This window comes from Bemisia tabaci, chromosome 2 (assembly GCF_918797505.1).
Source record: "Bemisia tabaci chromosome 2, PGI_BMITA_v3".
Lineage (NCBI taxonomy): Eukaryota > Metazoa > Arthropoda > Insecta > Hemiptera > Aleyrodidae > Bemisia > Bemisia tabaci.
Genome location: NC_092794.1, coordinates 66,035,725 through 66,062,421, shown reverse-complemented (window position 1 = coordinate 66,062,421; position 26,697 = coordinate 66,035,725). Strand labels below are relative to the sequence as shown.

The window sequence follows — 26,697 nt, the reverse complement described above, 5'->3', positions numbered from 1 at the left end:
ACATTGCACCGTATACCTGGGAGGTAGAGGAGGCGGCAAAAACCCAAAGCCGGCTCTGGAAGAAAAACTCCTTTTTTTTCTTGTTTTTTTTTGGGCGGGGGGTGGAGATAAACTATGGGAGAAAAATATAAATAAATTTTAAATCATTTTATTTTCTTTTTTATAAATAATCTTACTAGCTAGGTACTTATTTTCTTATATTACAAATGGTTCCGAAATTCAGGTCCTTAAGAAGAAGCGCATGTTTACTTTTTGTTATAGTACACTCGTCCTCTCCTGTTACCAGCAATCAACGCATCAGGCACTGGGTAACAGCGTGAGAGCGCGTCTCCGGTGTAGCCTGGAGGACAAGAGCACGTGGCAATGTGATTCCTGGCATTACAATTGGCTCTTTCTCCACACTGTAGTGTCGAACACACAGGCTTACATTCGTAGTTGTAGCAGGTCTGGTCGTAGCGACACTCGCTTTCGGAGGTACATTCCCCTCGGCGGCAGTAGGACAAGGCGTTTCCAACAAATCCTGGAAGACAGGTACATACAGGCCGTTCTTTCCCGGTGTTGTCGAAGCCAGGTTGGCACTTGGCATTCTCTCCGCAGGGGTTGGGATTGCAGAGGTCGTCTGTGAATTAATGTAAAACAGGAATGATGGTTCAGTTGTTGAGGGAATCAAAAAAATGTGAGGAAGTCAGAGGCTAAGTGGACATAGAGTACCTGTATAGGGAGAGTAGCGACAGATCTGAAACTCCGAAAGTCCATCAGGCCTTCACCGATGCCTCCGCGAATAAAGTTAGGGCCCAAAAGGGCAGCCAACCTATGAATTTCGAATGTCCAGAGCGATTTACAAATACAATTGTTACGAACCGTCGTTTAGAAAGCATGTATTTGGTTTACTTTTTGCATAAATTTACTTATTTTTGCGAAAGAACGCTCATTTATATACATTCTTAGCCATCTTGGTTAGAATTGAAATCTGTAGGCTGGCAGTGAAATTTTCAGGAAATTTTGTGTGTTAGAAGTTGCTCAGAAGGGTGGCTGCACTTTTGGGCCCTAAGCCCTCCATGAACCGATCTGTCGCTACTCTCCCTATACAGGTACTCTAAGTGGACATACCTCTGTCAAACGGAACTAAGCGCCATAGGGGGAGGAGGGTAGAGGGGGGCTTGGATTGGCGGCGGAATCGGGCGTCAGGTTCATTCCGTCATATGGACGTATTTCTATCAAACGGAAATATGTGCACTAAGACATGAGCCCTGAGACCCATAAGAATATGTGCATAACAGGGCTCACGTCATAATGCACATAGTTCCGTTTGATAGAAATACGTCCATATAATCGCAATGCTTTTCCATGGCGCTTAGTTCCGTTTGACAGAACGCGCTATCCAGCATTCTAAATTCCTCAAAAGGAACTCAAATTGGCGCTTAGTTCCGTTTGACAGAAATACGTCCAAGTGACATCATGTGACAAAAAAATTGACTTAAAGTTGCGATTTTTAACCGTGACATTTTACGTCTTCAATAAAACAACGAAAGAAGTGACTCGAGATAAGAAAAAATCTTTTTTCAGTTTTTGGTGCGGAAAGCTCTCTAGTAATACTCTTAAGAACGAAGGGTCAAAATTTCAAGGCATAAATTTCATTACTATGAGTAAATAATGTTAAACGCTTTTGAAGTAAGATTGCCACATCCAGAAATTAATAAAAGAGGATCGAACCAAAAATGAGGAAAAATAGAGGACATTTGTTTTAGAAAAAGGGAACATCATCACGTCACTTATCATAATTTGAAGTGAATCGTTTCCAAAGCTGGCAACAGCGCCAATGCACTTTAAAAGCGTTTTCCTCTTTATTATTTGCTTTCAAACTTTATCCAAAAAAAGTCGATACTTGGCTGTTCCGTGCGCCAAATAATGCTGAATCACTTGAGCCTCTGCCAGTGTTATCGATTTTTTTATTTTTCCGCCTCTCGAAGGTTTCTTTTACTCGACTCCATCAAAAATGTCATGATTTTAAATAATTAATGCAATGTTTCATTCACTTATCAGAGAATCAGGCCAAGTGGCAATGCTAAGAAAAATTGCACCTTACTTCAAATATATCGCAATAAATTAAAATAAGAAGAGCCCCTTCAATTAGACATAGGCAACATACACTACTCCGCGATGCTGTCTAGTGGACATCATTTCGCAGTAGGGCCAACAGGTACAGGTACTACAAATCTTCGTTGTGGTCAAATTTTTATAGATTTCTACAGCCACCGTGTGCTTAACTCTTAGCTTATCATCGGATTGCTCTCTAACTTTGAGAACGACCCTGGAAAAGACGATCCCTTGACCCCGAGGTCCCCCTGGGCCAGACTTTCGAAAATAGAAAAGTAGTTCATTCGGACTCAGAATTTCGCATGTCTTAGTAGTACTGCTTGGGAATGGTTCAGGACACTAAGTGTTTTCCTCACGCCGCGCCATTTGGATGACAAAAATGTAGCAAGATCTCACTTGACAAAACATTCATTCTAAAGGAAATTTATGAACATTTTTCATCGAAATTCTCAGATGTCATAGATTAAATTGCAAATCAATTTCTCAAAATTTACGCAGCCCCCCTCCCCTACTCCTCCTAAAATGTCATGTGAAACTAGAGTAGGTACCTTATTCGCATGGGCGGAATCCCAAGGGTTACTTTCTTTACTCTGCGTTTAAGTCTCCGCGATTTCTCCATCTAACCATGTGTTTAGATACACTTACATTTATCGAAAGGTCTGCATCTGACGAACGGGTCACCAGTCATATCACGCGGACAGCTACAAATGGGTGTGATACCTCGCACCTCGCACTTAGCATTGATGCCACAAACTCCATTGCAAGGATTTGTACAACGTTGTCCAATACAGGCCGGTTTTTCGGTGGGGCAATCTCTGTTCGAGTCGCACTCAGCCCGGCAGGATACGTATGGGTCTCCCAAGTATCCCTGGAAAAAAATTTAAACAGTCAACACTATATTTACTGTCTCAAGCAAATTGAGGAGGATTCGTAGCTTGCGTAGTTAGGTGTACTCGAACCGCGTTTAGCAGGCAGGAACCAAGCCACATCAGATATTGCAACATTTAACTCAGCAATTTAAGTTTTTACGAGAGAACGTTTGTGCGGTTTTTTTCTAAATTTCTAGGAATTTGCTTCAAACTATGCAAAAAACACACTGAAATTTGCATTAAAAAATTCGCACAGCCGTTTTCATGTAAAAAATTAAATTGCCCGATTAAATTCGGCAATGACTGGTGTTACTTGGTTCCATTCTGCTTAATGCGGTCCACTTATACAACGGGTGGGAACAGAAAAAAAGAACCCTTATTTGGTATTTTAGGTAACCACTGTAGCCTGATTCTGTAACATACCTATCAAAAATGGAGCAATCCTATTATTGGGAGGTCACCAGTTTTGTCAAGCGTCTAGCCCAAGAACTATATGAAATAAAAGAAGAAAAAATTCGCAAGCTTGTCGATACTTCGTCAAATCAGAATATAGGATGGACGAAGTTGGTACCATCTGGGTACAACTATTCTGCCGTCCGTGTTGCATGCGCGAGATAATTAAGGCGCACTTGTCCATCGTCTTCTCAGCAACGCGACGCACAATGGTGTAAGTCGATGGAGCTCAAAAAATCTTTAGATTTTCAGTTTTAATTTATTATTTAATTTTCAATTTTTCTTGTTTCCATAAATTCATATTCTAATTTCAATACAAAATTTTATTCGACTTGTTTTCTTACTCATCCACTTGTTCGAAAGAGCATCCTTAAAAATCACAATTTATTGTTCGTACGTTTCCTTCGTTCGCTTTCATTATCTTTGGTTTTATCCGTGGCATGAATGGAGAGTGACTACTGATTCATGTTTTGTGTAGTGAATTCATCATCTTTTTCTTCCAATTATTATATTTACAAACTCGAGCTGTGATTTCATTTAAAAATGTGCAGTCGGAAAGGGAGTTTTTAAATCCTTCTTTTGCGTTTTTTTTTTTTTTTTTAAAAATGAAGTTAAAGTAAAAATCACGCAAAAAAAGTTCTGCAAGTGGATAGCATTGAAGAAATTTTTATCCAAAATTTATATAAGTCTTACATGAAAACGAAATTCCTTGAGATATTTTTCTGTGTTTTAAATCATATTCATCATATTCCTTTTAAATCCTTTTTTATATTAATTTACGTGAAAAAAATTTAGCTTTGCGGGAGAATTACAAAGGTTGTTACATGTTTTTATGTAAAAACAATTCCTCAAAAGTTTCTAACAGTGAAGAACTTTTTAAGTGTCCTTCTTTGAGCGATGCCAACTACCCTCACGACAAGTTGAGTTCAAATTTTTGAATAATGAAAATGTGTGGAATTTGTCGGCCTTGATTTCCTGGCAGAATCGTGAGGACATCGCACTATATTCTACCATCATATTATAGCACAAGTCTTGTCTCTCGAAAATAAGCTAGAAATAGCAATCCCATTGCATAATGTAGGTAGTCCAATTTAGGAGACTTCCTTGCAGAACTTGTTACGACTTGTACGCTGCCGTGCTAGGGTAGACCGCCGCATGAACATTCGAGAGTTGCTAAGTTTCCTTCGATAGAATGTTCATTTTTAAGGAATGATATACTTATTTTTCCTTGATATTTTCAGACACTTTAGATCAAATTACAAACAACATTATCTATAAAATTTGCATGAAATTATTCAAAAATTTGTCTGAAAATTAGTGATTTGCCCGGAGAAATTTGGCACCGCCTGAAGGCTCAAACGACGTTTTTCCTTAGCATGGCGGTATGTTACTGACCTGGGGACAAGAGCAGACGGCGCGGTGATTCCTGACTTCGCAGATGGCCGTTGATGCGCAAACTCCGGTGGAACAGACGGAGGTGCAGCGGAAGTTTTGGCAAGACTGGCTGGAGGAGCACTCGTAGTCGGATTCGCACTCGTGACGACATCCGGACAGAGGTGCCCCGACGTAGCCGGGTAAACAGGAGCATGTTGGAACTCCGTTGATCACATCGCAACGGGTGTTTGAACCGCACGGACTTTGATTGCACAATTCCTCTGTAAAAAGTCAACGGAATTTCTTCTTAGCAGAATGTTAGAAAATCCCTCTACCAGGGGGATATGCCCATAGAGTACATAGAGTTGTAATGTAAATGGGAGAGCTGGCGCCATGTTCTGCTCGACGAGTTCTGGAAAATACTTGATATTAAGAATACTTTTTTTCGATTTTAAGGACTGGTAAAGTTGTATCATGCGTTTCAACAATCAAAGAATTTTTGAGAAAATTTATCATTTTGCGAAAAAATCGGTAATGGTTCATTTCATCGGTACCATACAGGCAACGCTGGAATAATGAGTCAGAGTGTAAGAGGAACAAGCAAATCGGCCACAGTTAGGATCGTATGCGACGAATACCACAAGCATTTAGTTACCAATAACTCCAGAATGCGACTGTTCAAGCTTCACAGATGTCCGTGTTGCATATGCACGAAAGTGAAGGCGTTTTGACTCTCATCCACGAATTTACCACTTTACCCGCGGCGGTAGCAGCGGTGGGCAGTCCGCAGACCTGTTAGGATCCAAAGAATAGAGCTCCGTCAATTCTTCGTTTATGAGAAAGACACATTTCTTAGGCACAAATCGTTGCTCTACAAATCATGCTGAACAAATCGCGGTATTAAAACTGAAGCACGTGAGACATTCACCTCCTATGCTTGCAGTGTGCAATTATTCGCGCCTAAGAGATATCTTTGCAGTATAAACGAAGAATTGAAGGCGTTCAGTCATTATGGATCCTCGCAATCCAGCCCGTCGTTGAGCCACGGGCAGGCGGATGAAACGGTGAATGCTTGAGGAGTCAAACGCCTTCAATTTTGTGCGTATGCAACACGGACGTCCGTGGAGCCCGAATAGTTGCATCCACGCGTTATAATGAAATTTTAGTATTCGTCGCATGCGATACTGACTGAGGCCGCTTTACTTGTGTCTCTTAAACCTCAACTTGATTTCAGCGTTGCCTATCTTGCCGACGACGTAAGGTATCACTGACTTGCATTGCTACATTGTCAATATTTTCCGAAGTAGATAAGTAAGTGCGAAATTAATACACAAATAGAAGGAGGGAATTTCAATGTCGAGAATGTCCTTGTAATGTCGTCATATACAACTCTGAAATAATTATGATGCATGTCACATCAAGTCTCAACACTTCAGATTCGCATTCCTTATAAAAAATACCGCGAACAATATACCGTGCTCAGAGTTATGACATGAAGAGGAGCGCCCACCATGAGTGAACGTACTCCGCAAGTTCAACATGCGTAGACCCCTAGTTTGGGGTTTGCCAATATGAAGTGTGTCAAGAGAGAGAGAAGAAAGAAACAATGAGCAGAATCTCAAGAGTGAACCTAATTCGCTTATCTAGGCGCCAGGCGCTAGATCGGATATCGGTGCGGTGTGGAGGCGGCGTCACACAAAGGAAGGGGGTCAAAACTCGACTGCCATCATCAGACAGCGTGGCGCTGCCGAAACGATGCGTCATGACTTTCCGATGGAGCTGAACAGAGATAACAAGTTTAACAGCCACGAGTGTTTTAGAATGGACCACTAGACAAGGTACGAATTTCACCATTCTGATACATGTTTCTTAACCAAAATTTCACGTAAAACACGATACGCATAACAAAAATTACCGAAATTAACTCCTTACGAAGATATTTAATGATTCTTGATGCGCGAATTCAAACCACCCGCTCATGAAAACTCAATGCTCTACGTTATTCACATCGCGCGCTAAACGTTATCTTGAACGTCTCAGCGATATAAAAATCTGGCAACCTCAGTCTTGACGCTTTGGCTCAGCTACAGCAAATTGCTTATAGTTTGAACAACACATGGTGGGAAATGAACATTGCTCGATTGAGAGGCTTGCTGAAACCATTGTAGTGCGCGATTTGACTCACGTAGAGCTTTGAGTTTCTTGTGAACGGGCAGTTCAAATTCCTCGTAACCAATGTGAAATAAAAAGGTTAATATCTTCGTTAAGAGTTATTTTCAGTAACTTCTGTTGCGCGAATCGTGTTTTACGTGAAATTTTGGTTAAGAAACATGAATTAGAATGCTTAAATTCGTACCCTGTCTAGTGGTCCATTGTATCGCCTGTGAGCGGGTGGAACTGGGCTGAACACAGGGGCTGAACAGGGGAGAAATCTACTTTTCCTCCCTCAGAAAACTTAAAAGGTTTTTTAAAACAAGTGCATGATTATCCTGTCATTTTGAAATTGTAGTTCAATCAGTTTTTTTCTACGAACCTTGCCCCCTGATACTCTTAATTTGTAAACTTTTATTGGCGGACCCCCAGAACTTGCATAATGAGGTACTCTTCTGTGCACCCTCTGCAAAAATATCCTATTTCTGCCCATGAGGGTATGTATACGTATCAATAAATACAACTTATCTATACTATAAGCTCCGAGACCTCCTAAATACCGCGAGGCGAGACATTCTGATGATTTAAGCCTCCGTGTGTCACAGTGTCAGTCTTCGGGCTGATCATTGAAACTGATAGACAAAGCTATAGACAAAGAAGACACAGAGAAAATGGAGCGATCTTATTGGTGGAAACGGGTGGTCGCAAAGGACCAAGAAGAGTAGTGAAAGACTAACTAACGGCAACCCATGAGGGACCCTGTAGAGAGTCTATCATCCATGTATTCCCCTTAGTCCATGACGACCACCCTTTCCAACCAATATGATATCTCCGCATTTTCCCTTTGTCCTATTGGTCTTTTACTTTATGAATGAAATGATCAGCCTGCTGGCTAGAAAATCCTTGGGGTACAGATAGGTATACGTTTTCAGGGCCCTTCCTCTCGGGTAGGGTCCCCCTAACTTACCTAAAGTCCTCCTTTAAGTAGGTTTCCCAGGTTTTCGGGGAGCCCTATACAGGAGTCCTGCCGCACAGTGGATCGAGTCATTTAGAGGGGTCGGACATGAAATTTTTGACTGAATTGAAAATTTTGATGTATATTTCGTCACATTTTAAATTAAGAGGGGTGAAGGTAGAAGAAAATTTCACTAGGGAACCAATGGAACCACTTTTAGAACCTCAAAGTTTTGTAATGACGGAGTTATAGGCATTTAAAGTTCCCGAATTTTGTCCGACCTCTCCCATTGACTCGATCCACTGTGTGCCGGGGCCCCGGCCCCCTGAGCCACCCATCAGAATTTCTGGGGTGCCGAAGCACTCTAGTACCCCTAGCCACTGGCCAAACCGCCCCTGGACACTAGTTCTGCCCTCCTTAAATTTTTCAGTTAGTTCGATGCACACCATCGCTCACAAGGCCCGTGTAATGGACCACTAGACAGGGTATGAAATTCAGCATTCTGATACATGTTTCTCAGCCACAATTTTACGTAGAATACGTTGCACACAACGAAATTTGCCGAAATCAACTCCTGACAACGATATTTATTGATTCTTGATGCGTGAATTCAAACCACCCGCTCATGAAAACTCAATGCTCTACGTGATTCACATCGCGCGCTAAACGTTATCATGACAGTCTCTGCGAAATAAAAATCTAGCGACCTCAATCTTGACGCTTTGGCTCAGTTATAGCAAATTGCTAATAGTTTGAACAACACATGGTGGGAAATGAACATTGCTCGATTGAGGAGCCTGCTGAAACCGTTGTAGTGGGCGATTTGACTCACGTAGAGCTTTGAGTTTCTTGTGAGCGGGCAGTTCAAATTCCTCGTAACCAATGTGAAATAAAAACGTTAATATCTTCGTTAGGAGTTGCTTTCAGTAATTTTCGTTGTGTGAATCTTTTTCTACGTGAAATTCTGGTTAAGAAAGATGGATCAGATCGCTTAAATTCGTACCTTGTCTAGTGGTCCATTTGTTTAATTTTAGCGAGCAGTTTCTCTCGAATTCGCGAGGACGCCACTCAACATGTTCATGCGATGGATTTTTGGGTTTCTACTACAATGGAAACTCACGTGGATCAATGCGTCTACAGCTGATGAGAGGGTCGCCGGTGTATTGCGCGGGACACGAGCAAACAGGGATGTGATTTCTTACGTTGCAGTCTGCATTGTTCCCGCACTGGCCAACGCAGGGATCCACACAGCGGTAATCTCGGCATACCTTTGAATGAGGACAATCCTCGGAACCTGAAATTAAAAAAAAAAAAAAAAAAAAAAAAAAAAAAAAAAAATCGTTATTAAAAAAACCCGATTTCCTTCATTTCCTTATTTTCAGCCGCCGACCGATGAAGTCACTATTTGAGATGATTAAATTGGACCGCGTTTAACAGAAAGGAACCAAGCCACATCAGCTATTGCCAAATTTAATCGGGCAATTTAATTTTTTACATGAAAACGGTTGTGCAGATTTTTGTGCCAATTTCAGTGAATTTTCTCCATAATACAAAGCAAATTCCTTAAAATTTTCAAAGGAATCTGCACAGACGCTCTCTCGTAAAAAATGTAATTTCTCTATTAAATTTGGCAGTAGCTGATTTGTCTTGGTTCCTTTCTGTTTAACGCGGTCCAATTGTCCAGCACTCGGCCTGAGACTACACTGCGGCGACTTGCAATGCCGTATGCGTGCGGTCCCACCTTCAGGCTTCGCTCAGAAAATACAGGTAAAACCGGGCGTTTCATACATTTTTGATTTTTTTTATGACTTGGCTCAACATCATTTGGCGAAATTCACGAAAATAGCTATCGATTTAAGTGAGTGGGTCCCGGAACCCACTCGTGGCCCGCGATTCCCCCATGCTGCCGTGGTAAGGAAGAACGCCGTATGAATATTCGAGAGTTGCCAAAGTTCCCTCAATAAAATGTTCATTTTTGAGGGAAATTATGAATATTTTCCCTTGAAATTTTCAGGTTCTTCAGGTAAAATTGCCAGCTAAATTATCTGAAAAATCTAGAAGGAAATATTCACAAGTTTACCAAGAAATTCCTGTTTTATCGAAGGAAATTTGGCAATGGCTGGAGGTTCATACGGCGTTTTTCCTTAGCAAGGCAGCATAGGCCGCCGTGTTAAAATTGCAATTTGGTTCAATCTTGGTTCACACTTTCCGGCGAACAAGGGGCTCGGAATGACCCGTTCATGAACTGACTTCCTCGGCGCTCCAGTACATTGCGAGTGCGACTCTGTTGTACTCTATGGTCAGCCTATGGCAGCATACGCATGGGGGGGAGGGGGGGGGGAGACAATGGAAAACATTCCAGACGGTTTGAATGATGACTTTTAATCATTATTAGCCGGTAAGAAAAAATAAATTATACAAACTCGGATTATAACCTGATACTCTGCATTTAAAGTTTTGGTGAAGGACGACTGAAGTATAGCATAGATTGCAATAAAGTGCATTTCCATGGTAGAATTATTACTATATTGTATCGGAGTATTGTGTATGTTGTCTAGTCTATTCGTTAATTGCAAGGGCTCCTCTTATTCCAATCATTTATTACATTAAAACTGAAATAAGTTAGATACAATTTTTTGTGCATTGCAAGTTGCCTACCTTTCTTACACAAGGAAAAGAGTATATTGATCGTTCAAAATCGGTATTTATTGACAAAATGATGTATACTCTGGCAATTATACGGTTAAAAATAATTTATTTTAGTATTTTCATCACACTGTGTTACTTGGGGAGCGATTAAATAAAATAAGAATAATTGCACTTGTAGGTATCTGTCAAAGTTCCATCAAGAGCACAAACATGATTGGAAAGTTCCAAAATCAATTAATATGAAAGAGATAAGGCGTTAGTTGTTTCCACTAAGGCACCACTACTTCGAATTTCTATCCCATGGAAAAAACCAAGATCAACGTTAGACGAGTTGGCCATTGATAACAGATTTTTGCGTTTGGCGATGAATCGAATCTTTACATAACCGAAAGTTTTACATAACGTTTTGAATACTTGGTTACTTTTATGTCAACTTCATAAACGCAACAAGAAGATCAGCGTGAATGGAGAAAATCATCCATTGTATAAATTACGCCGAAATTATGAGTTCCCTCATTGTGACTAATGTATTTTGGACGCAGTGACATAATGAGCCGGTATCCATCGACGATAGTTCGCCTAACGCTCCTCGAGTATGCAACAATTGCAACACGATTCTAAAAGGTCGAAATATCGTGAGAGCCGATTTCGATGTTTTAGTTGTTGGATTTTTTTGGTGCTCTGAGCGGCAAATAAGTAGGACGAGTGCTAATTGTCGCGGATAGAGATGATGTTTGAATTATAGGCGGACTGAAAACACCTAAAAATCCTATCCGTGGCAGAATGTGGGAGAGCAAAAAAACAGATGTTATAAGGTGACGTATAGGACTCGCTTGTATTTTGAGATGGAATCGTTACATTACAATACAATGGACTGACTTTCGGGAGCACTCAGGACGGCTGTGCATGATGGTCAAAACCGAAGTCCCAAACTCCTCGTGTAGAAAGTAGAGCTTATAAGCCTCGAGAGAGCTTTAATCAATCCATCTTGTGACGCTGTGTAATAAAAAGTATAATGAAGAAAGATGCGTGCGACTGATCACAGCAACGAGTAAGTGAAGCTTGCTCGATGCTTGGTTTTGAAAATTCATAGGGAGAGACCGAAAATATGGGAGAAAGGGAGATAGAGAACTTTTATGAATAAATGCGTTGCGGTATACGCGACACTAATCTCTTGTGAGAAATGATGCGTTGTCTTGAACTTGAATTTTTATTTTCATCTTGAAGCTCAGTTTCATACTCACATGAATAGAAAAAAAGTGCTCGTGGTGTGAAGTCTTCTTGCACTTTATTAATCACTAACAAATCAACATACCTGAACATTCTCCCCTCTGACAATAGCGTAGAGGATCGCCCCAATAACCGGATAGACAGCTGCAAACTGGCCTGTTCCCTACAACGTTACATTGTGTGTTCGTACCGCAAGGATTCGGTGAGCAAGGATCTGAACTTTGCGCTGAAAAAAAAAAAATTGACGGTAAAACATAGCAGTGAATCTAGAGAATTAAAAAAAATTTAGGTATGAGCGGTGCCAGGGAACATTCTTGAGTTAGTTAAAAATGGTAAAAAATGGTTGTATGTATGCGGTGAGGCCCATTCTATAAGGAGTTGAAAATGATTTTTCAAAACTTTTCAATTTCACGAGCAAGTGTCAGAGGCCCTCTAATGGAGTTGTTGAATTAACATGGTGTTCAAGGTTTGAAAGTGGTAGTAGCGGGTAAAAAAGTAGCGAAGCATTAGTCTAATGGGTATTCAAATATATTTTGAATAATTTCTCGTGTGATGCACGTCTGGTACCGTTTCAATACCTGGGTCAGGATTTTTTATCGACGTTTCAGTCTGTTGTGCTGGCAACTTTTTCACAGGCAATTTTTGAGGTGGACAAGAGGCATAATCCCTCCTCCTCCCTCTGCACTAACGATACCTTTACCTATCTTAGGGCTTTCGTGGTCAAATTTTATCAATTTCAGGAGTTTTCAAGATTTTTTCAGCTTCCCTCTCATGAAAATTTACCCCCTCTCAACAAATTTTCTCACAGCCCCCTGAGATTTGTCTAGAATGGCGTCCCTGGGTTTTTAATGTAGAAACTTACATCATTATGCTTATTGTTATTAGTTTCTTTATACTCTATGTAATTTTTCATGGTAAAGCAGTAGTCGAGGTTGGAACGTAAGTCTTAAGTGAGCAAAAAGAGGGAAGCAACAATTAATAAGTATAATGCAGGCCGTGAGCGAAATAAGTGAGAAATAGGTACAATCGTGCTAAGGAAGAACGCCGTATGAACCCTCAAGCGTTGCCAAATTTCCTTTGATTAAATACACATTTTCGAGAAAACTTATGATTATTTTTCTTCCAGTTTTTCAGATTTTTTCGTTCGCAATTTCACCCAAAGTTCCTGCAGATTTCAAGGAGAAATATTCATAAATCTTCTTGAAAATACACATTTTATCGGAGGAAATTTGGCATTTCTCGAATGTTCATACGGCGTTTTTCCTTAGCATGGCAGAATAATGCACCTTAATTTTCCCAGATATGCACCTGTAAACTACCTTTACCTTCTCCTCGCATCTTTGTCATCGACTTTGTGAGAATGTGTCAGTAAAATGTGCTTTTATTTTCCTGTTTCGCGTGTATATTTTTATTTTCTCATGCCACCTTTGTAGAAATTGCCCTCTGGAATAAGCTGTAGTGTTACATGACGCACACATACAGTCTCATACCCTCGATTGAATTTAGCGTGCTTGAAAAAATTCGGATTGGTATATGCGTTGGGTAGGGGTGGGTGTGGAGGGGAGCTGGGAGCGTTTTAGCCGTTAGCTTGTGCTGCGGTATTTATGTTCGTGGAAGGACTGGGAGCAACAGAATTGGTGTTTTGTACGGGTAAGACTTTAGATAGGGTTGTGCAGTTTTGTCAACTTTTCATAGAAATTAGGATACTACCAGCTACAATTGCTCTCGATAAAGGATGAACGTAATATCCATATCTGGACCAGTAGTAAGCATCATCATATACGGCGCCTGTAAAATTTATTCGTAAATAAATAACTCATTTATCAAAAGTGTTCACCAATGTCAGATAATCGGGCATTGAACCGGTATATTGACATTTGGTAAAATCGACCGTCAAGAAAGCAAGCAAAAGCCCATCTTTGGTTTTACAGGGAAATTATAGCTTTCTTCTATTCGTATTTACGCTAATTCATTTCGGTCCTTTTTAACTCTGCTTAAAAAAGTAACAATTTACAGAATAATGGACAGAAATTTTGAATTAATAGGAAGTAGAGGACAAAGGCAATACACAACAATTCTAGGTTCAACGATGATAGATCCCTCCAGAATATGGCAGCTGGCTTATCTAAATGAGATAATGATGACAAATAGTAAAATCATTATCAATGAGCACGAACTTCTCACTAGCTTTGGCAGAATTAGGTACATTTTGGATTGCATGATTTTATTTCGTGGCTAAAATTTCAGTTAAAAAAACGTTTTTCCTTTTTTTTAAGTTTATCATTTTACGCAAAACAGCTCTTGCGAATACAACTTAACGCAAACTTTTTTTTTTCACTTGACACACGTTACGTACAATTGCTTAAAGCGTTCATCAGTTTTTTCTTTCTTTTTTTTTATAAACAAATATTTATTTTAACAGCGTAATATGACCCAAACAATCGACACTGCCCTGATGAACAACAAAGACATATATGCTGAGTAATCTGTCACTGTCGGGCGATTTGAAGATTGGAGCAGCTTTCCCTGGTAAAAATTGGCAGTAGCATCTGTGTTCCAAAATACCGTAGACCTACAGCCGGCTGTAAGATTTCCAATAGCTTCTATAGCCGGCTACACAATTTCTTATAGCCTTTTATAGCCGATGGCGATTAAACAACAGCCAGGCAATAAAGTGCATGCTAAACGTTACTAATTACGGATGCTAGGACTTAGTGAGTTTTTGGAATACTGCTCTCTTTTTGGGCTGTAGTATCTTGATTCATTTTGCAAGGAAAGCTCCGTACTTTTGATGGATGTCTGCCATTACTAATATATTAGAGCGCCTTCAGTTTCGTATGATACTGTACAATACCTCTGGTATGAAATAGTTGCTTCAAGCGCCGTGGCAGGCGAGCAGCCAGCGCAAAACACGCATTTGGCGCCTACAAACCCAACAGGGATACTTCACGCGTTGCGTAATGCGTGAAGTATCCCTGTTAGGTTTGTAGGCGCCGCGCCAGTGCGTCGCCGCTCCGCTTTATGTTAGGCTCTAATATTTAATCTGGCGGAGTCAGCGTTATTCAACTCATGATTTTGAAATGTTTGCACATCCTGTATGGATTATTCTCATTTTAATTGATAAAAAAAAATATGTATTAAAGGAAAATATAATGTGTGTTTTGTAAATATTAAGGTGGTTCCGTATCAAACTTAATGATTTCCAAAGCACACGAATTTCTACACAATTTCTTAAAGCCTTTTATAATCGATGGCGGAAAAGCAACAGCCAAGCGATAAAGTGTAAAGCCCGGCGGTAGGAACTATAGTCCGGCTGCATAATTTTTTATCGCTTCGTATAGCCCGGCCGTATGATTTTCTCCGCATTCTACAGCCAGCTTTATGATTTCCTGTAGCCTTCTTCAGCCGGCCATAAGAATTCCTATGGTATTTTGAAACGCAGCTCTTATCGCCAATTTTTACCAGGGTTATTCATTGTCATTATGGCAACAGCCCTATACACCAAAGTTTGGAGAAAATTTGTTTTTGCATTATAAATATCATAGACCCCATGAGTACAAGTAATTGTGAAAATCACTTACCATGTACTGCTGACACGGCAATCACGAATATCAATCCTATATAAATCTGAAACAAACGAATAAAAAACTAGTGTAAGATTACCGCATATTTTCAAGGACGCATTGCAACAACTTACTTACTTAAAATACAGAGAAAAGAGAATAGGTAGTTGCTCTTTCAATGCTCGTGGTAGGTATTAAATCTCACCTTCTTACCTCGTCGTGGTAAAATTATGTTATCTTTACGTTACATACTCGTTACATCATGTTATAGCTTCGTGGTAACAATTGGTCGCGGGACAGGACACGGATTCGAGCACTAGAATACATATTTAGACCGCATTAAGTAGAAAAGGAACCAAGCCACACCAGCTATTGCCAAATTTAACTGGGCAATTCAATTTTTTACGAGAGAGGGTTTGTGCGGATTCCTTCGTAAGTTTTAAGGAATTTGCTTCGCAGCTTGGAAAAAATTCACTGAAAGCACAAAAATCCGCACAACGGTTTTTTTTTTGTTGTAAAATCTTAAATTGCCCAATGAAAGGCAATGGCTGATGTGGCTTGGTTCCTTTCTGCTTAACGCGGCCCATTTCGCTTTTTAATTCGGTTCCCAATTCATTTACCAGCATCTGCCCATGAATGCCATGTTTACCATTTGCGAATTGAAATCATTAGGTATTTGTTTGGTAATTTAAATTAATTATTTACACATTACTCCGAGAAAAGAAGTATAGCTCGGAAGTTTTAAGGGGCTAAAACAAGGTGCCTCGGGCTGCTCTTCACGATACAAGCTTAATGTAACGCCCTGATGCAACTATTCTCGTTCTTGGTATGAGCGTATTGCATTCAAGAAATATTGAAGGCGCTTCGGCTGTTGGCGCCTTCTGATCTTACAGCATTATGCGTGGTGCAGCGTGCTTGCACAGATCGCTGACGATCATTGATCTGATGAAAATTGGACGGAAATTCCTTTTACTTGACACTAAATAAAATTGGCGTTTGATGGCGAGTGAGTGATGCAAGATGTTTTGAGTGATATCCAGTGGCGTGGCGTGAATTGCGATATATCGATTGTTATGTCATTTAAACCTATGGTAAAGAATCGATTATTACGGTGTTCGCTGCGAACACCCTGTTTATCGATCCTTTTCTATAGGTTTAAATGGCATAACATTCGATACATCGCAAAGCACGCCACGCCACTGGCGATATCAATGATCATTTGAGGGGCTTGGAGGACAAAGCGCATAAGTGTGGTTTTTGAAAAAATCGAGATGTTACTGATTTCAAGTAAAACTAGCCTTAATGCAATTTCAGTGAGAAATTCGCCCCCAAATTTAAATTTTTAAGCATCAAAAAGTCAGTTTGAACTTTCTTTCCGCCATAAGGATCCTTGTAATTTCGAAACTTCAAACACATATTTCTTGAAATAGCAAAAACTGCTCTTATGCGCCCTGTCCTCCAAGGCCCTCATTTACGACACTCCGGAAAATTATTGCTAGAGATTATAATTCAAGCTTACTGTCGCGCAACGCCACACTTTGTCACTTTGATGGTACTTTTTCTCTAGTTTTTTTCGTGAAACATAAGCAGATCCAAGGAGGGGGAGGGAAAAAGGCCGAAAGTGGAGAAGGAGGGGAAAGGGCCGAAAGTGGAGGGAGGAAGGGGGCTTACGCCCCCCTGTTCGCCGGAAAGAAGAGGAAGAAAAAGAGAAGGAAGCAAAAAGGAATGAGTGGAGAAAAGAAGAAGAAACCACGCTTACATTTGAAAATTATACATGACAAAATTGACTTAAACTTTATATGAGATGCTTCTAGAATTCAAAAATTTTCTGGGGGAGGCCCCAGACCCCCCTTACACCCCCACCCCCGGGTTCGAGGTGGCTGCATGTTGTCGTGAAATTAAAGACTCTATTATCGGCGGAAAGTAGAAACCAATAATTAACCACTCCACAAATCACATAAGACTTAAGGAAGCTCAAACCTTATCGTGAAACAGAGCTCTTGTATCGGATTGATTGTCCGACAAGTTCTTCATCAATCATAGTCAGTCAAATATCGGTGTTGACCCGCGGAAGTAACTTCTACACAATGAAAAGCCATTAGTGCAAGATCGTCAAGATATTTTGTCTCTGGACGCACAGGCACAGCCTTCCGAAACTCCGAGGCGAGTGCGAACAGGCAAGACGAAGCGAGGGTCACTCAACTAATTCATTTGGACGTATTTCTGTCAAACGGAACTATGTGCATTAAGACAAGAGCCCAGAGACCCATAAGAATAAATGCATAACAGGGCTCACGACATAATGCGCATAGTTCCGTTTGGCAGAAATACGTCCGATTCACGGGCGGTCGCGGCGAAACTTGAATGAGGAACACGGGAGCTTTGAGGTGGGCACATGAGGCAGGAGTTAAGGTCAACACTTGCGTCCCGATTCCCGATTACAAAATAATACGAGGCTCAAGTGCAAAGGAGGCGCCCAATTGGAGGGTTCGGCCTGGGCTCCAGCCAACGTCATCAGCGAGTCTCCTGTGAATGCGGGGGCAGGAAACTCCGCTGCGGTCGGAGTTCTGCCTGTGGAATGCCAACGCCAACTGACCTGCAGCTTCGTATTAGGCCGTACTACCTACAGTCCTCAAGAGCAAGGCGGAAGAAAACCGGGATATCAGAACTCCTTCTCAGAGATCTCATCTGCCCACAAACTAGCATCGCATGCTGAAAAACCATCATTGCACTATGCGTCAACGTCGCAAAACCTACGTTTGGAGATTCAACCAGACCTTCATAGCGTCAGGTGGTTGACATTACCATAGCCATGTTACGAACAGAACTTTTTTTGGCTGGAACTCTTGCGTGCGAAAGGACGAGCGAATTTAAAACCTCCTGAGACTCTTAGTATGTTAGTAATGTGATTCAAAGAATTGCTGAATTGTTTATTCATTTAATTAGTTTTAGGAAAAAATAACAAGATTTTATCTCAATCCCTATGACTATACCCTGGTAAAAATTGGCGATAGGAGCTGCGTTTTAAAATACCATAGGAGTTCTTATGGCCAACTAAAGAAGGCTATTGAAAATCATATAGCTAGCTGTAGAAAGCTGAGCAAATCATACAGCCGGGCTATGAAGCTATAAAAAAGTATACGGTCGGGCTATAGTTCCTATCGTCGGGTTTTACACTTTATCGCCATTGGCTATAAAAGGCTATAAGAAATTGTGTAGAAATTCGTGTGCTTTGGAAATCATTATGTTTGATAAGGAACTACCTTAATATTTACAAAACACACATTATATTTTCCTTAAAAAATGTGTTTTTTTTCATCAATTAAAATGAGAATAGTCCATACAGAGTGTGCAATTAACATTTCAAAATCACGAGTTGAAAAATGCTGACTCCGCGAGATTAAATATTAGAGCCTAACACAAAGCGGAGCGGCGCGGCGACGCACTGGCGCCTACAAACCTAACCGGGATACTTCACGCATTGCGCAATGCGTGAAGTATCCCTGTTGGGTTTGTAGGCGCCAATGCGCGTTTCGCGCTCTCTGCTCGCCCGCCGCGCCGCGCCGCAGCGTGCCACGGCGTCTGAATCACTTATTTCACACCAGAGGTATTGCACAGTATCATAAGAAATTGAACATATTAAGAGTGATGACAGGCATCCTTCAAAAGTACGGAGCTTTCCTCGTAAAATAAATCAAGATACTACGGCACAAAAAGAGAGCAGTAGTCCAAAAACTAACTAAGTCCTAGTATCCGTATTTAGTAACGTTTAGCATAAACTTTATCGTCTGGCTGTTGCTTCATCGCCATCGGCTATAAACGGCTATAAGAAATTGTACAGCCGGCTACAGAAGCTATTGGAAATCTTACAGCCGGCTTTAGGTCCATAGTATTTTGGAACACACATTCTACTGCCAATTTTTACCAGAGTACATCCTCAAGATATGTATTGATCGTTGAAGGTTGGAATATTTTGAAGTAAGAACAATTCATTGTTTGACACTGATTTTTAAGGTCACTTGAGCCCCCTCTTATCCCCCTCAGCACAAAAATGGATCCTCCATAAGAATTCAACTCCAATTTTTCTGCCTAGTGAAAATCGCAGCAACCTACAAGAGGACTATCAGTATACCTTATTTTCGTCTAGTAATAGAAGAAAGAACTTTTTTCTGTAATAAAGCACGATCGGATTGATGTACGTATTTCAGTAAATTTTTCTGTTTTTCCACTTACACCTACACTGTCGGACGAAAATGGATTAGGAAATGTACCTATAAAGAGAGGAGGGGTAGGGAGAGACGGAGACGATGACATCATTGAAGGTTTGAATTTAAGGAACGAATTTTCAAATTAGGAGCGCTGCTGCTGTTGTTTACATTTTTACCAGGCTTGGGTTTGACAGGTGTCGGATACTACATCTTAATTGAGTACGAACGAAAAAAACAACAAGTAGCTAATTCAAATCGTCGGGATTGACCAAGGTCTGAATCTCGCCCGCGTGAATCCGCGTGCGGGGAGCGATTAAGACATGACAGCAGAGCTGAGTGCCGATTCTTCGATGGCTTTTTGCAAATTTTCTTGAGGATACGCAGCTTTGAGTGGGTGAATTTTAACAAGCTCAGCGGCAACATGGCGCTGATCAGCTGTATATAAAACATAAACAAATACGCCGCGTCAAGTGGTGTAGGACTGACAACCGCCTACTCACTTGCATCTTCTCGCCCGGATCTAGATCTGCGCGGGCAGCTTCAAATTGTTGTTAAATTTGCGGAAGTGGGAGATCTAGTCTTCGGAAGCGATTGTTAGTTCTTCTGAAAAAAAATCTGGCGCCGAAAAATAATCGTGAGACGACCTCAAAAAATGTCGGCTCGGTTGAAGAACAATTTTCAGGGGCGAGGTGAAGCGCAGTATGGATCACTGGAAAAATGCCACAAAGCAGCGTTGACTGTTAATTTTAGACATTAAAAAAGTGAAAAAATTGTTAAAATGTCCGAGTCCCCAGTTCTCTGTCAGAACGGTCCCATGGGGGCCCATGAGATTCCCATGGATCCAAATTGGAATTTTATGGGGGCCATTTGAACCCATGGATCTCTATGGGTTGAATAAAGATACCGACAGGAACCGATGAGGCAGCCAGAGTGACCTAAAGGAATCCTCAAGGTTCCCAGATGGCTCCCTCCTCGGTTCCTGTCGGTCTCTATATTCAACCCGTAGAGATCCATGGGTTCAAATGGCCCCCGTGAAATTCCCATTTGAGTCCATAGGAATCTCATGGGCCCCCATGGGACCGTTCAGTCGCAAAGTTCTCAGAGCGGGACCTCGGTCAATCGTCAATGGATCCCATAGGAGCTGGTGCAATATTCCCATGAGGTCGTTCTGATAGGGCCTGCAGGAAACCCTTTTTGCTATTTAATTTATTAAATTTATGAGACGCAAAAAAAAAAAAAATGAAACAAAATTAGAATCAAAATTTTGTCAAATTCGAAAAATCACTAATAATGGTGCTAAACACAAAATGAACTGCTAAGTATGCAACATAAGAAACTCAAATTTCATGAATAATTTTCGTAATTTTTCTTTCTTTTTTTTTCAGTGAATTAAAGTGTTAAAAAACTTAAAGGTGCGAAGTGGACGTTTTTCGTAAGGACGAACTAAAGATGTCCTGACTCACTTATTTTAACATTTTTCCCCAGCTTCTTCTTCTTTTAAGTTTTCTCTTTGTATTTCCGAGTATTTCATCTTTTAACGCCAACGTAACTAGGGCTTTGCATTTCTGACTGACAGGGGTTACGCTATTGACCAAACAGCTCATCAGGAATTTTCCTCATTCGACGTGGTAGTTCAGACCGGGCAGCAGACCATATTTGGATTAAAATTCAGGCTTGAATTGAACGAATGCAAAGTGCTAAATATGGGGTGAGGAGTGGAAGATACTCGGATCTACCCTAAAAGAATTGCTGGCTTAAAAGTACAGAGGCGGATCCGGCAATTGGGCAACACCGGGTTTCCTCCATTTAAACCTATGGAAATGTATCGATTCTTGGAGGGGCCAAGTGCTCCTACAAGAATCGATTACTTATCTATTAAAAGACGTCTTCACGCTGATTCGAATTAATTCCTCATTTAGACATTAATGGTTAAATGCGAAAAATGCGTATCTCAATTGCGACATTTAAAAATCTCCGAGTATGTTTGATTTTCCTCAACACTGGAAAAAAACACGTTGGATCTAGAGTCCAGACTCTTGAAAACATTGACAAGAAAAATGACTCTTGATTCAATCAGATTTAAGCTTAAATCAAAGGGAAATCCGCTCAAATTAAGAGGCTTGGTTATTGATTTAAGCTTAAATCTGATTGAATCAAGAGTATTTTTTTCTTGTCGATGTTTTTAAGAGTCTGGACTCTAGATCCAATTGTTTTTTTCCAGTGAAGGAAATCTAAACAAAAAAAAGCCCTTAACGTATTGTGTGATTAATTTTTTTTTTAAGGAAATAGGGGGTACGCCCCATGACCGCTTTGCGGTCCAACTCCTCCTTCGAGGCGTTCCGCGCCTCGCCGTCGTAATTCGAGGTGAGTATAAGACGCGATATAATACTTAGACCATCTTACTTTTTCTAACTCCGCCTAGAGGAGAGTTGTTTCTCTCTTGCTGGTCCCAAGCCCAGGAAAAGGAGGAGGGTTGTGCGTAGGGCTAGCAACCCTACCACGTAAAAAAAACCAAGCTACGAAAACCAAGACAAAGCCTCGGTACCCAGAAAACCCACGGATAAAGCAACCTAAAGAGTATGGATCACGGAAAAAACCCCAAAAAACCAAGGACATTATACTAGCCACATGGAATGTAAGAACTATGAAGAAGGCAGGGAAAATGATGGAAGTGGCCAAAGAACTGCAGAAATATGCCATTGACGCCATAGCCGTCCAAGAGATCAGATGGCAAGGAGAAGGAAGAATAGACAAGAAAGAATTCAGCATGATATACAGTGGAACAAGTGAAAATACAGGGCAATTTGGCACAGGATTCCTACTATCCAAAGCAGCAAAAAATACTCTCCTAGAATATGAAAAGAGCATGCTGCGAAGATTTGAGAGAAAAATCATAAGAAGGATCTTTGGAGCCATCAAAGAAAATGGAGAATGGAGAATTCGAAACAACGGCGAAATCGACAAGATACTGGAACAAGAAGATATAGTTCGATTCATCAAATCGCAAAGAATTCAATGGCTATAGGGCACGTTAGCAGAATGAAGGAGGAAAGAATGCCAAAGAGAATCATGAAAGCCAAAGTTCTATCGAAAAGAAAGAGAGGAAGGCCAGGGCTGAGATGGCAAGATGAAGTAGAGAAAGATCTTAGAGTAATGAACGTATCAGGATGGAAGGAAAAGACCATGGACAGAACAGGATGGAGGCGCGTTGTCTTGGAGGCCAAAGCCCACCCCGGGCTGTAGCGCCAGTAGTAAGTAAGTAAGTAAGTATCTTACTTTTTCTCCTTCGCGGCATTTCAGAATTTTCGCGCCTTATATTTTTTCTGAGAGCGAGCTAAGTGTTCAGCTCAAAATGCATAAAGAATTCCGCTAACAGAGAAAAAAGTCAAGAAAGTTTTCAAGAAATTACAATGACTAGTTTTCCAAGGAAAAATTAATGTATGAAAGGAAGTATGCAACGTCGCAAACGGAGGGGCATGGTTTCGCCTTTTCCATCTGTGCTTGCTTTAAGGCGGTCCCCTTCCTTTAAGTGATTTAGTGAGCAGATTTTTGTGATGTATGCAAAATTTTATGAAATGTGTCTTTCAACGGAGTTTTTTCAAATTTTTTCCTTGTTTATAGCCTTGTCCTTTTAATCAGTTGGTCGTACGGGGGAGCCTCTTAAAAAAAAAGTCAGTGTTCAGCTCATTCGATATCTATCGGCATTCTACCCGCGTTCTATCATGATCCCTTTGTCTCAAAAATTTTACCCGAGCCTGGTATTCAAGTAGCGTTATTTCGCTTATATAACCCTGTTCATTTATACCTCATGGAGCTTATGCTTTCTCTATCGTCTTGCACATTATGCACACTTGGTGGCACAGTAGGGGTTTAGGAACTCTCTCATCGGAAATGCGTCAATACACATCGCAAAACGGTGACTTGCCAAGTTGCCATATTTGGAGTTTCAGAGATCGGAAACTAAAATTAGCTGAATCGATTCATGACAACTACTGCCAGATTGATTTTTATATGTCCACATGACATTGTGGTTGGGTCTTCGGAGAAACTAGATGTTATTTGAGCCATTGAGCAGCAAAGATTTATTCTTTTTCAAGGAACAACTTTTTCAACAGATCCTATTAACTACGGCTCAGTTTAGCCACTTGCGCTCTGCCAGACCACAGTCTCCAAAAATGATCTTCAAGAAATTAGGATTCGTATTAAAAGTGTGATATATCTTCGACGGATGAAAAAGAACGTAAAAGAAAAACAGATGTATCGTTTTCGTATTTATCTTTTAAATTCCTCATGATGGGGAAGATAGAAATGCATTAAAATCAATTGAAAAACTTCGCGGTTTTTGATCAAGGAAACACTAACCTAGGAGACTTTAATGCGTGGACAGGAAAACAAACTTAAAGCAGAATTTTTTTTAGCGAGTTTTAAATTAATTGAAAAATCCGCTGTATTTAATCGAGAGAACCGCAATTTATGGGATTTCAAAGCGTAAATAGGAAAAGAAACTTAAAGCAGATCTTTTTTTTTGACAGTCTTAATTAAAAAAAGATTGGATTTAAGACAATTTTTGGTCGCTGCGGGGATATCAGGGCCGGCTGGCTCGGTCATTGTATTTTTATGCATGAATTTACATAAAAAACCAGCGTTACCAATTTTGCAAGATTTCTTCTACCACGACCCTTTCTTTTTAAATTTTTGCCCACTAGGTAGGCCAAACCGTACATACTAACTTGAAACTTTCCCAAAAGTTTACAAGTCTGAAGTAAGAGCTAAAGTATACACGATAGACTCTCATACAATAATGAGATAAAAGGGAGAAAAGTAACCAAATAAGACGGAATTTTTCACCGATAAATGTGCATAGGTACCTACGATAGAACTATCATTATTCTTAACGTGCGATAGTAACAGGTATCGGATCAAAGACCCATTCAGTCCTAAAATTGTTACAGATACACGATCTACAATTTTTTTTAGCTGTTATGCTAACTTAGTAGATTTAATTTAATATAATTACTTTTCACATAGCGACTTAATGATTGGTTTTTTAGTTAGCCATGTGCATGTTATTTAAGAGAACCCCCATGACTTAAGAGACTTTAACGCTTAGGTAGGAAAATAAACTTGATCAGATTTATTTTCGGTGAGCCGCCTGATTGAGAAAGGCGACCTTTGTCAACGGCGAGGGCATTTCTTTCACGTACATTATTTCCATTTTAATTTTTGACTAATTTTTCAAAATAAATAGAGAGTGAATAAACCGCAAAATATAAAAGAATCGCATCTTGAGGAAAAGCCGCAAAATTGGTGGAGGTACACATTCATGAGTGAGGATTCAAATGCACAAGCCGTGCGAAAACGGAAAAAGGCGAAAAAAAGTATAAACACAAGCGGAACTCACAAACATGGTGAAGGTGTTGCCGACACAAAAACAGAGGAAGCACTACTGGTAACCATGACTTGGGTTAGCTGTTTTGATGACTATAAGGTCCAGCCCTGACACGCCTCCAGCGTCCAGCCGCGACCGGTAGATCGCGCGCGCACTAACACACTCGCTCGCCCGCGCACACACGAGCGGCGACACACATTGAAGCGCATGCATTTGAACACGCTCACAGTCACAACCGCGAGAAGGCGACACGGGTGAATTTCAAGACCAAGGTCCTGAGCTTTGTTTGGTATGATCTTCTTTAAGGCCCACTCATTTTTAAGCTCGACCCGCGCGAGTTCCCCAGTCCACAGTTCCCGATTATGCAATTTAGAGTTTCTGCATGTTGCGCGCACCCGCAACTAGTCGCATTTATGTAAAACAAGCCCATCTACATACTGTCCAAGAGGCAATTATACAGGGTGCCCCGCGGTTAAACGGTCACAGGGCAACACTGAAAAAAAAGTAGCTTGTATCAAGCATGATAATTCTTGAATTTGCCGCCAAGAATTTTCCCTATCTTGCTATAAGCTGACTTTTTCTTGATTCAAAAAAAATAATGCTTGGGTTAAGCAAAAAAGTAGCTTATATTAACCAGCAAAATTCTTGATTTAAGAAGAAATACTTAAGTATTGGCGGCAAATTTAAGATTCTTTTTTTCCAGTGAAGAGCGTGTTCTATGCTGCCTTGCTAAGGAAAAACGCCGTATGAACATTCGAGGGCTGTCAAATTTCCCGCCATAAGAAGTTTATTTTGGAAGAAAATTGTGCATGTTCTTTCTCGAAATTTTCAGATATTTTGAATCGAATGGCGAAGAAAATTGTCCGAGTAATTTGAAAAAAACCATTCACAATTATTCTAGTAAATTTGTTTTTTGTTGGAGAGATATGACAACGTATAATGGCTCATACGGCGTTTTTCCTTAGCACGGCAGTATGGGTCAAAATAATACTGTTATCTTGAAAAAAGTGTTTTTCAAATGATGCCCTTATGACTTATGCCTCCCCGCACACTTTTTTTGGGAAAAACACCGTTATTACTGAATTTGGTGACAAATATGAATTCAAACTCATAAAAAATGCAACCACCCCTTAAATGCATAGCATCCAATTAATCCTTAGCGCTCAAAAATATCAGAATCTTAAGGTTGAGGTGGATTTCCCGTACGGGTAAGAATTTATTTGTATGTGGCGCAAAAACGAAGCGAATGGTGACAATTATTCTGGTCTATACAGTATTTTCATATAGCGACCAAAATAATTGTTACTCATCACAAAAGTAACATCTTGGCTACAACTAAGGAGTAGATAGGACCCAGAATTCACTATGCAACATTAGTTGCGATATCACGGTAAAAAAATTTGCGGCAGGACCCGCACCCCGAGAATTTTGGCAGCTGGAGCCGAGATTTGCGGTCCCGAATATTTATGGGCGGATACTGCGGACTGCCGAACATTTTTTTACCGTGTAACGAAAATTATTTTTTCCGTGGATTCCTGGATTCAGGAAAAAATGACGACTCTCCCAAAAATTTGAGGGGGACGTAGATTCCGACTGGGAGTACCTACTTTCAAAAGAAAAAAAAAACGATACACAGACAAAGTCTTATTTTACTTACCTACAGAACACTCCTTCGCAGAGTCCTTTAACCTTGGAACACCCTGTACCTAACAACCAGTATAAATGCGTTTCATTATTTTACATGCACTTGACTTGTAAG

The 26,697-nt window shown here is 40.5% G+C and overlaps 1 protein-coding gene across 2 annotated transcripts; it reads right to left on the bottom strand.

Moving 5' to 3' along the window:
* Positions 1-132: 132 nt before the first annotated feature.
* On the bottom strand, positions 133-25,062 carry LOC109039803 (protein lin-12). 2 transcript variants are annotated; one of them, XM_019055475.2, is made up of 8 exons: positions 24,951-25,062; positions 15,360-15,405; positions 13,489-13,566; positions 11,864-12,004; positions 9,020-9,193; positions 4,815-5,074; positions 2,743-2,965; positions 133-619 (listed from the first exon to the last, which is right to left on the bottom strand). In XM_019055475.2, the coding sequence occupies exons 1-8, from the start codon at positions 24,954-24,956 to the stop codon at positions 246-248; spliced, it is 1,302 nt and encodes a 433-aa protein (XP_018911020.2). In that variant the 5' UTR covers positions 24,957-25,062; the 3' UTR covers positions 133-245. The 2 variants fall into 2 exon arrangements, with proteins under 2 accessions (XP_018911020.2, XP_018911021.2); XM_019055476.2 differs by lacking the exon at positions 13,489-13,566 and having other exon boundaries at positions 24,951-25,051.
* Between the last annotated feature and the right edge of the window lie 1,635 nt (positions 25,063-26,697).

What these genes read in the sequence shown, in the direction of transcription:
- LOC109039803 (XM_019055475.2), bottom strand. An exon ending in CTGTAGACGCATTGATCCAC is followed by an intron (nt 5,075 to 9,019) that starts GTGAGTTTCCAT and finishes GACTTTTTACAG; the next exon opens with AGGAATTGTGCAATCAAAGT. An exon ending in ATGCAGACCTTTCGATAAAT is followed by an intron (nt 620 to 2,742) that starts GTAAGTGTATCT and finishes ATTAATTCACAG; the next exon opens with ACGACCTCTGCAATCCCAAC.